Source organism: Dryas octopetala, chromosome 2 (assembly GCF_963921425.1).
Source record: "Dryas octopetala chromosome 2, drDryOcto1.1, whole genome shotgun sequence".
NCBI lineage: Eukaryota > Viridiplantae > Streptophyta > Magnoliopsida > Rosales > Rosaceae > Dryas > Dryas octopetala.
Window position 1 is genome coordinate 9,787,389 of NC_141367.1, and position 11,191 is coordinate 9,798,579.

General features: G+C 38.9%; 1 protein-coding gene across 2 annotated transcripts; it reads right to left on the reverse strand.

The window, feature by feature from the left end:
- Nucleotides 1-256: 256 nt before the first annotated feature.
- LOC147292966 (RNA helicase family protein) lies at nt 257-9,336 on the reverse strand. Of its 2 annotated transcripts, XM_086232566.1 has the most exons (17): nt 9,116-9,336; nt 8,531-9,035; nt 7,496-7,641; nt 7,276-7,375; nt 6,965-7,198; nt 6,739-6,834; nt 5,704-5,979; nt 4,797-5,000; nt 4,548-4,706; nt 4,200-4,292; nt 3,747-3,961; nt 2,626-2,785; nt 2,212-2,485; nt 1,935-2,127; nt 1,631-1,817; nt 767-1,135; nt 257-640 (listed from the first exon to the last, which is right to left on the reverse strand). In XM_086232566.1, exons 2-17 carry the CDS (start codon nt 8,825-8,827, stop codon nt 509-511), a joined length of 3,135 nt encoding a protein of 1,044 aa, XP_086088692.1. In that variant the 5' UTR covers nt 8,828-9,035; nt 9,116-9,336; the 3' UTR covers nt 257-508. The 2 variants fall into 2 exon arrangements, with proteins under 2 accessions (XP_086088692.1, XP_086088693.1); XM_086232567.1 differs by lacking the exons at nt 8,531-9,035; nt 9,116-9,336 and having other exon boundaries at nt 261-640; nt 7,276-7,379; nt 7,496-7,632.
- Nucleotides 9,337-11,191: the final 1,855 nt, after the last annotated feature.

Below are 11,191 nucleotides of genomic sequence, written 5' to 3' on the forward strand. Positions count from 1 at the left end.
GAAAATTAATTATTATGAAATTATTATTATTTGAATGAATGAATAATTTGAAAATTATTTATGCTGTTACAATGTAGAGCAAAATTCAAGTTCTCTCTGAAGAGTGCATCAGAGAGCCCAGCTTTGCACACTAAAATGTTTTAAGAACCATATTTTGAATCTTTGGTTTTACCTTCATTTTCAGTTTCAAACTAATTTTACATAAATCATGAAATTTAAGACCTTCATTTAAGAAAATATGGAGAGACAGAGAGATCATCTTAAACTCAAAATCATTCAAGTAGTGTGGCTAAAGTTGGTTGATATACTAGCAAAGTAGCAATCTATTCTTCTAGCATTTCTATCATAACCTTGTCTATAAATAACTACAACTTTAAAAACTACAGTCAGCCAGCCAGCCAACTACAAATACACATAACAAGGGCAAAAAAATTTACTGCAAAACACTATTTTCTTCTTAAGAAAAATGATTGAACTCCAAAACTGTTACTGTCAAGGAACAAAGACTCTAATATTGTACATTTTGACTATGCAATAACTCAACCACAGCAGAAACCACTCCCTTTCCCTCATTAGAGATGTCCAATCCCGGGTTGTCAATCTTCCTGTTTAGAAGCTTGTCAAGTTCACCACGCAATTTCTGCAAAAACCCATAACCATTGACAACTATTCAGAACATTTTTTTGACCATCTAAATAATATTAGTGTAGAAGCAGCTACCATACTAGAAGTAATAAATTTAACGTGAGATCAGGAGAGGCATTACCCGAATCAACTCTAAAACACTCTTTGATGCAGAGAAATGAAGGTAACCTCCAAGCATCTCGATGCCCTCCCCAGTCTTGCTAGGGATGAGACTACCACCAAACAAAAGTAAAGCATAATCTGATATATTTGTTGAGTCTCGGATGAAAATGCTGGTTGTCTTCACTTTTTCACTATACACAATGTAAGGCAGAGGGAATAAATGAACCCCAGCATTGACCGAGGCAGGATGGATATCAACTTTACCAACTTCTTTAGTGTAGAATGCTGTCCGCTTTCCTCTTCTTTTACACTGCACAACATTAGGGTAGAGCCCAGCACAAAGGATTGCACACACCATCTCCAAGTCGTGGCTGTATTGATTGTAAGCCTGTATGCACATGTTAAACCTAGTTATCATTCAAATCTTCCTAGTTTGGATGGACACAGGCCACATCACTTGGAAGGTGAAATTGAGAAAGAATAACAGTTGAATAAGTGCAGCATCAACAAAATCAATCAATGGGAGCTTCTTTGAATTGTCAAACCACAAGAAGAAATAAAATGAAAATGGCACTTGAACAAGAAAAACTTAGGATTCGTGCAGGAACTTGACACGGGGAGAGAGAGAGAGAGAGAGAGAGAGAGAGAGAGAGAGAAATAAATGAGAAAGATAGGAGAATTGAAAAAGAGAGGGGGAATAGATAATTCAAAACAAAAAACCATTTAAAATTGTTTTCATTTTTTATTTAAAAATCAGTATAAATTTCCCCTCTTTTCTGTTCTCTCTCCTCTCCCTCTCCCTCACCACTCTCTTTGATTAAAAAGCAAAAGAAACAATAAACCAAAAACTTTACCAAATGGGCCCTTAAAATCTAGCACTTACATTAGCACCCCTGGATTTGTCTAGAAAGCCAATGTTCGATAAGAGGTCTATAAATTGGAGCCTCATATCCTCCATCAGCTGCAAGGTTACTGGAGATAAAAAACTATCCCAACAGAATGATTTTCCCGTTCCGTTGTGTTTTGCATCTTTCCATCCTTCAAAAGCTTTAACAAGGGCTATGTGATCACTGCATAAAAAATAAAAAGCACAAATTTTCAGATTAGCAAGAGAAACAAGGTCAACGTTGTAAAAGTTCAGCAATAGTATAAAAAAGAAGCAATACGGCTCAACTTAATGAGCTTACCTGAAAGAATCACCTGCAAAGGATCTTTTTGCAGCATCAGCTTCCTCTTTTCTGTTTATTGGTAAGACAAATGGGTCATGATGAGCGAGGGCAGCTGCAATTGTTAAGGCAGGATTGAGGCATTGAAAGATAGAACCCATTAGAAGCATCTTCCCAATATTTGGATCCAATGGTAATGTGCAAAGATGGCGACCTGTTATTAAGGTTTTCCAATCAACTTAAGGAGCTGATATTCACTTATTCAGTAGAGACATGAGTTGTATAAAGTGATACATACCAAGCGGAGTAAGCTCCTCCATATCATCTAAAGCTCCAATAGTTTTGAGCAGTTCGATTGCATTTTGAACAGCAAGAGCATCTGGTGGCTGAAGTGCCTTTGCCAAAAATGAGCCAACAGCTCCAAGCTGCAAACTTTTGATGTGAAGGCATAGCTCTTGTAAAGGTGTCCGGAGAATTTCAGGTAATTGATATTGGAGCATTGCATCATGGATCATTTTTGGATACAGTCTATAACAAACTCCAGGTTGCACACGACCAGCACGCCCTCGCCTCTGAAATCATTTCACCACAGCAACAAAATAAATGTTTATTTTAACAGACAAAAAATGGATCCAGTTTGCCAGAGTCTCAACAAATTTAAAATACAGATAAAACCTCTGATTTGCTGTTACTTCTGGTAGTAAAACTATACCTGATGTGCTGAAGCCTTTGAAATCCATGATGGTAATAGACAAGCCAACTTGTTTAAAGCATCATAACTGGTTTCCTTTGCCTTTCCACAGTCTATGACATACACAACATCATCTATGGTGATACTACTCTCTGCAATGTTTGTTGCCAGCACAATTTTTCTGCAAGAATAGATTAAGAAAATATTAGGGGTGGGCATTAAGACTGAAAATACCGAAACCGTATCGTTCATTCCCAAACGGGATGAGATCGGTCTTGAAGGCCCAATACCGGGATGGTCCTGTACCGGATGGGTTATTTAAAATTTATTTATTTGATTTTTAATAAGCCCAAATATTAAGCCCAAAACAATCTTTTCACTTTTTCAGTTTTTTTTTCACCAAAAAACCCAACCCACTCCCAGTGAGTCTGTAAGTCAGTGACCCTCCGTGACCCACCCACCCACCTAGCCTCTCCCTTCGCACTTTGCACCTGACATCTCCAGCCTCCAGCCTCTCTCTCGCTGTCACACCCCAGCCCCAGCCTCTCTCGCCGTCGCGCCCCAGCCCCAGCCTCTCTCGCCGTCGCGCCCCAGCCCCAGCCTCTCTCGCCGTCACTGCTACTGTCCTCTTCCACTTCGGCACTTCCTCAGTTCCTCTCAACAAGTTATGGTAAGTGTTTATCAGCTTTTAAATTTTTTCCCCAATTCATTTCGTTGGTACTGGGTTGGTATTGAACCGGTTGGGACAAGATGGTACCAGAGCCCCAAAACGCCCACCCCCGTCCCGTACCGGTCCCGAACCCAAAGCATGAGATGGGAACAGGATGAGGTCAGTCCCGACTCCCCCCCTCCCCTCTTCCCGTGCCCACCCCTAGAACATATAGTATTTGGAAAAACAGTTGAAATAGAGTAGGAGTGGGGTGTTAATAAACTATAGCACCATGGCTCGTGCAGGGTGGTGAATAATGATTACCAACATATTAGCGCACATAAAAAGCACAAATTCTATTTTCCGTCAGTCCACAGAACTTAATGCATATAACCATTTGCAGTAGTATACAAGAACCAAAAGGGACGGCATATGGCCCAAAGGAAAATGATAAAAAATCATATATAGAAGTTCAAATATTTTTCCAACTTGCCTTTTGTTAGGGGGAGGACGATCAAATATTTCGCGTTGATTGACAGTAGGCATTGACCCGTGTAGGGGAAGAACCAAAAATTTTGTGGGATCTCCAAGGAATCCATTTCCCTTAATTTTGTCAAGTAACTTTGAAATGTCATCCCAGCCGGTAAGGAATACAAGAATTGCTCCATCTCTCTCGTGGCGACACATGTGTTCAATTGTTGCCTCCACCTACAAATAATATGATGATTCACAATGCAATGCAATTTTATTTTATCCATTTTTTAAATAAAGGACAGGAATTCATTTTCAATGTAGAAAATAAAAGTAATTAATTAATTTAACACACAAACTTCTGTCAGCATGACCATAAGCTCATTAATGTCAGAAGTCAGATGCAACACAATGCATATAATTCTCCCAAGCAAAAAAAAAAAAACCATGCTGGTAAAAAAAGTAAGTGCTTTACCAGGCCCAGATCAAGCTGAGAACCAGACCAAGCTTCAAGAGACTTTCTCGTAGATGTGCTGTAATTTTTGTACTGAAAATCAATATCAACATCCTGCAAGCCAAAAGCATTATTCTTGTAAGTGCTTAATAGAAATGATGTAGGAACTTCTTGAAGCTAAAAAGTAGAAACCTTAAACATTCTTTGATAATAGCTCTATGCTATCAAAGAATTTAATGCACCAAGAGCTGTATCATTATCAATTACTCAATTCATATACAAGTATCAGCAATGTGTACTTGATGATAATTAGGTAGATTTCAATAGGTAAGAAAAGGATATTTAGAATGATAGGGAATGGGAGATTGCCTCAAATAATTCAGTTAAAGGATCCTTCTTGGAATCTTGATGTCTCCTTCTTCTCCTGGAATTTCCCCCCTCAAAGTTGTCAAACTCTGACTTGACAATATAATGAGTTTTCTCCAGGATGTCTTCTAGAAATAACTCTTCCACAGGGAAAGTTAATCCCTGCCATTTGTCAACAAAGAATAACCTTTAAAAACAATATATGTGTTAGAAAAATCTTAAAGACACAAGTAATAAAGAAGAAGATCATACTGGTATATGTATTGTTGGGGAATTTCCAAAGTATTTGGAGAACAAGTCAGCATTGATGGTAGCACTCATTAGAATAAGTCGTAGATCTGGACGCCGAGGAAGAAGGTCTCGCAGAATTATTAGTAAAAAGTCCTCATTCATGCCTCTTTCATGGATTTCATCAACTAGCAAATGGCTCACACCAGTTAATTCTGGGTCACAAACCTGTAGTTCAACATCAAACATAAGAAACATAATGAATGTTGTTACAGATTTAAGTTTCAATATGAAGATATTTAAATAAAGAGATAATAAATAAGAACTTTTTTAAATGAGTCATTGAAGTTCTTAACTAAAATATGGTAATAATGATGAAAAGAGGATTACATAAAGTAAAATGGATTCTACTTTATTCTTTAAAAAAAAAAAGTAGAAATGATTAGGTTTGAGTCTTGAAAGAAAACGTTCTCTAAAATGACATAGTTTTACTAGAAAATAAAAGGGAGAGGGACACTTATTTCTTAAAAGGACGTAGTTCTGAAAGAGTATTTTTTAGCAACAAATGTTCTCTGAGATTCAAACTTGTATATGTAGTATAGATTACAGAATTTTAACTTTTTCTTTTTTTTCTTGGGTGCTAGGACAGCACATTATAATCTCCTGACGAAACAATTAGCTTAAAATACCTAAGTGTTGTTTTCCCAATGGAAATTCAAACAAGTAATATCTCATGGTCTCAGAACCAAGATAAAACTAAGGATTGAATCAAGCTATGCAAGTATCCATCAATCAACCAAGTCCAGAAATTAAAAAGCAACATATTGATAGAGTGATTTAAGGCAACCTGGGGAAAAAAAAAAAAAAAAAAGGAGTAATCATAGTGAAGTCTAAACCAGGTGTTCAAAACACAACAGCAAAATCATATTACCAATTGTCGAAGTAATACTCCAGTGGTGCAAAATAGAAGACGTGTTTGAGCAGAGCGCTTTGATTTCAGGCGGATCTGATAACCAACAGTTTCACCAAGATTCTCTCCCCTTTCAGAGGATACACGGGCTGCAACAGACACAGCAGATATACGACGTGGTTGAGTGCAAATTATGTTGCAGTCAGCACCATGCAAACGTGAAATCTCATCTTCCAAAATAAATTGAGGAAGCTGCGTTGTTTTGCCACAACCTGTCTCACCAGAGACTACCAAGACCTGTAATGTAAACAAAACTAAGGAGCATAAGCAGATAAAGAACACCTTGCAACAAAGATCAATTATTTAGTGAAACATTGAAGGGTTCCTAAAGAGATTTTGTAAAAAGTACCAAGTCATAAAATAGCCAAAAAATCACGGGTTTGTCAGGATGATATAAAATAAAAATCCAACTAGACCAAATAACTACACCCCTGCAATTCTACAACTAAAATACATGAACCTCTAGTTAATGCTGTTGAATTACTCTATCACAAAGTATCATCTCTTTCTCCACCTTCATCCTTTATTGTTCCTATCAAACACCTACTAAATGTTTTTAAACTTTACACATAAGTACATGCATACATATACAAATAGATACCAAATATTGCATTATCGTAACAGGTTGACAGTTGAATCATATTCATGTGTAACCTACAAATTTATAAAAAGTAAGCTCATATCTGGTGACACATCAGAAATTTGCAATATGCCTCATTAGTCATTACCATGCTATCTCCAAACGTTGTTGCATATTATATAAATACGCTGAACAATGAATGGCATCTAATGACAACTCACAGAATGTACCAATGAGATTGTTCATTAAATGTGTTGTCTCTCTCTCTCTCTGTGCCCATGTGGGCAGATGATGCGTTACTTTGTTTTTTGTTTTATAAAATTGAATAAACTTTATAACTCCTACAAGAATTCAACTTGCATTGGTTTTTGCTTAAAAACAGAGAATTTCAAATGAATGCAGATAAAATAGTGCACCTGGTTTTCTGCAACAGCTTTCAGAAATTCAGACTTCACTTTGAATGCAGGAAGCTTTTCTCGAAATGAAAGCATTGCTTTCAAACTATTGCTCACCTGCAACGCACACAAGTAACCAATACCATGGATAAATTTCCCAACAAAAACCCATTGCATTTTCATTTTTAGTACATAAAAAGGGTAACATATACTATCAAACTCAGAACTATCATATTCAAATATGTACCATCATTTTTTCCTGCCTCTCCTTAAGTTGAAGGCTGAGTTTCTCTTTCTCCTTAACAGTATCAGGCTCCAACAGGGAGATAGGTTTGGTTGTATTTTCACTAGCTGAAGCTTGTTTGCTTCCCTGGCCAGACCCAGATGCCACTGAAGAAACATTAACAGATACCTCCCCCTGCGGCTGTGAGCTGTGCAAAAGACTCCCAACTCTCTTGGCAGTCTCTGTAGACATCCGAATCTGCAGAAAACCAGAAAAGTGAATACTTGGTACAAATCTAAAGCTTTGTAGGCGTAGCATTGTAGCATAAGTGATACCTCTTTCTGTGTGGAACCGTGACGCTCATCAAGATCAGCCCGGTAATCCGGCAAAGGAACTTTGCTGACCACAAGAGCCTTCCCTTTATTATATGCATGGCTTTCTTCCCACAAGCATAGAAACGAGAAAATGAAATGTAAGATAAATATTATGCTGACCGCAAATACAATGAAGCAGAATATACACAATTACATTATGATTCTTTGTTGGGCTACTTACAAGTGAAGCCCCAGTTGATAGGCCATGTCAGATAGGACTTGCTGGTCATTGCGACAGAAATTTCGCTTGATTACCATCTCCTGCTCTGCTCCGATTTTCATCTGCTCCATCTTTCCCCACCATTCATTCTCATCAAGCACTTCCATCTGTTGAAGAATATCATATTCATTACAACATTTTTTATCAAATACCTATATATAGGCTTCTTCTGTTGAGGTATGACCTTGTTGGGGCCCACACGAGTCGTTTTGTGTCGATCCGAACCGTTCACAAGGATCATCTTCATTGATAGATCATCCTTGCAAAAAATTAGACAAATTGGAAATCATTTGCCTATCTAACTTTGATAAACAAATGGACGGTTTCATCGAAAATATTTGGTTCGTCCATTTATTTGATCAAAGTTAGATAGGCAAATGATTTCCGATTTGGCTAATTTTTTGCAAGAATGATCTATCTATGAAGATGTAAAAATTGAACGGTTCGGATCGACACAAAACGACTCGTGTGGGCCCCAACAGAATATACCTCAACATAAATAAGTTGAGGTATACCTCAACAGAAGGAGCTGTGTGTATATATATATAACCCAGTGATGCAGCAGCATCTGCTAGGGTTTCCAAGATTTAGTAGTTTTTTAGTAACTTTCTAATTTTTGCTTCCTAGTTGGATTTAGAGCCTAGTTTCTTGATTTCATTAGGTCCTTAAGGTAATTTTACTTTAAGTTTTCCTAGTTAGCTAAGGTTTATTGTTTTCCTAGTGAGTTGAGGAATATGTTTTCCCTATATAAGCTTAAGGCTTAGTTGTAATAGACAGTTTTTGATCAATATATTTTTTTGAGAATTCATATTCTAGAGTTTCTCTTGGGTTCCTAAACCCTAGAACTCATCTATCTACATTCCAACTTTGATTCTATAGCTTTATTCTCTCTCTTTTCTACTGTTATTGCTGGATTTTCCAATCTACTGTGGTTTTTGCCCTAATATAGCAGCAAGACAGCAACCTGTGTTCCTGTCCTGCATCACCTAGCCTTACCTCGACAGCTTGTTGCCTGAGTCGCTGAGCTCGCCAGACAGGGTCCCACCAGCGCTGTTCGCCGCCACTGCCACCTCCTCGGCCACCTCCACCGCGACCACCGCCTCCACGCCTGCCGCCGCTGCTGGCGTTGGGGCCACCTCGGCGGCCGCCTTGGAAGTTAGGGCGGTGAGACATGGAAAGGGTTGAGATTTTGAGAGGGCGAAAAGCAAACACTAGTGGTGCGACGAGGAGGTGTCTGCAAAGGCAAAGTGAGTGGTTAGTTGAACTTGTGCTTAAGACTAAGAGCACTGACATTTATATCAACCACATGCACTGCACCGAAGACACAGAGTAGAGGCACGCGTCCTCAGTAATGGTTAATTATTTAGCAATGGCTCCCATTCCCATCTATCTAGTTTTTCCCTCATACAAATTGAATCAAACAACCATCCAAAAATTGAATCAAACAGCCATCCAAAATCTCATAGAAGCTTTTGTTCACCGGAACCTCAGTACCTGGGACCTGCCAAATCAAAAATCAAAAATTAAGCAGATAATCAAATTACATCTCTCTGTTTAAAACCCTAAGGTCGAAGCCCTAACCTGATTCGAGGGAGCTGAAAACGTCTGGCCTTCGGCGAGAGTGCGGCGAGATGGTGGCGAGAGGGGCGACGGCGACAGTGAGGGGCGACGGGTGCGAGGGCGGCTCGGAATGACAGGGGAGAGAGGGATGCAGCTCAGTGAGAGAGGTATGGCGGGGGCGGCGGAAATCTGAGGAAAAGAACTAGAAGAGAGAAGTTTTTTGATGAGTGAAAAGGCTCCTTCCGTTCTAAGTGCAAAAAAAAAAAAAAAAAACCAGGCTCCTTCCGTTCTCATTTCAAACGTATGGATGGTGGGAGTCATTTGTATTGTAATTTGATGATTGAAATAATTTTATTACTAAGCCTCTATGCGAAATCATTATTTTAGAATGCTCCTATTTGCACATCCTTTTTAAAAAAAAAAAAAAAAAAAAAAAAAAAACCTCAAAGGAAAAGACCTTATACCCCATTCATTTTTCTTTTTGCACACCCTTCCTAAATAGAAAAAAAAAAATACACACCCCATCCCGATCTCCCCCCCCCCCTCCCGGCGTACACACCCCCTCCCCACCTCTCCTCTCTCCAGCACACACCCATCCCCGAGCAGCCTACCACCACCGGCGACCACCCCACCCTCTCTTCTTTTTCTTCCCCCTACCCCGACCACCTCCCTTCCTCCAGCAAGCTCACCGTCGCGCGCCGGAGAAGAGAACTTAAAAAAAAAAAAATTGGAGCGGGTTCAGTGGACCAGTGCCGACCCTGATGGTTTCGTTAGTAGGTACCCACCGAACAATCCTATTCTATTCGGCGGATACCTGTCGAACGAAACCACCGGTTCGGCACTGGTCCGCCAAACCCGCTGCAATTTTTTATTTTTATTTTTAATTTGTTTGGCTGTCTGCTTGGGTGAAAGGAGAGAGGGAAGGAGAGATAGAGAGAGAGAGAGAGAGAGAGAGGAGAAAGGGAGGAGCCGAGGAGGGGCTGTCGAGCTGGTTATGGTGGCTGTTTTGGGTGGTGCTGCGCGCGGTGGTGGTGCTGCGAGGAAGGTGGTGGCGCACGGTGGTGGTGCTGCAAGGAATGTGGTGTTGCTGGTGCGAGGAAGGTGGTGGTGCTGCTGGTGCGAGGAAGGTGGTGATTGGGCGGAGGGAAAAAAAACAGAGCAAGGGGGTGTGTACGGGGGGGAGATGGGGATGGGGGTGTGTGGGTGAGGGAAGGGCCAAATGGTCTTTTCTCTTGAATTTTTCTTTTTTTTTCCAGAAAGGGTGTGCAAAAAGAAATTTAGGGGTGTGCAAATAGCAGCCCTCTTATTTTATTTCTAAATCTCTATGCAAGTATCTTTCTTGTAAAAAATTAAATAAATCAAACAATCCGTAATTTTACCCCTTAACTACTCTAAAAGTTTTCCTAAATTCTCACTCATCTAGAAATTCTCCTAAAACCCCTTAAAATTTATAATATATTTTTTACCCTTTTGACGCACGCTGACTCATTCTGATGTGCGCGCTGACGCATTCTGACGCACGCGCTAACGCACTCTGACGCACTATGACGTGGATCAGTGAAACTGAATTTCAGAAATTCAGGTACACTAAAAAAATTTAAATTTATATTATTATTAACTACAATAAAAAAATAATTACACAATTATTTTCAACGGAAAAAAATAATAATAATTACACATTTACTTGACCAAAAAAAAACAATTACATCAATTCAGTTTCACTAGATACATATATTCAATTTCACTAAATCACTGATACTGAATTCAGTAACTTGAAACCATAAAACTGAATTTAGTTTCAGTGAATTCATGAAAATTAAATTTCAGTGAATTCAAATTCAGTTCACTGAATACACTGAACTGAATTCAGTGAAACTGAATTTAGTAAAATTGAATTTTAGTTGAATTCAGTTTTAGTGCATTTACTAAATTCAATTTCAATGAATTCAAATTCAGTTCACTGAAAAGAAGTGAAACTGAATTTAGTGAAACTGAATTCACTGAAACTCAAACCCTAAGCTATGTTGTCGTCGTTAAGATCTCTGATCTCAAACTCAAATCCTAGACAACGTCGTTACCGTCTAGATCTTGAATCTC

Bases quoted from the DNA above. Each gene is read 5' to 3' on its own strand.
- LOC147292966 (XM_086232566.1), bottom strand. From the start codon at position 8,827: ATGTCAGTGCTCTTAGTCTTAAGCACAAGTTCAACTAACCACTCACTT. The intron at 2,486-2,625 runs GTATAGTTTTAC...AAATGATTTCAG, and splicing joins CAAAGGCTTCAGCACATCAG to AGGCGAGGGCGTGCTGGTCG. The intron at 1,818-1,934 runs GTAAGCTCATTA...TTTTTTATGCAG, and splicing joins TTTGCAGGTGATTCTTTCAG to TGATCACATAGCCCTTGTTA.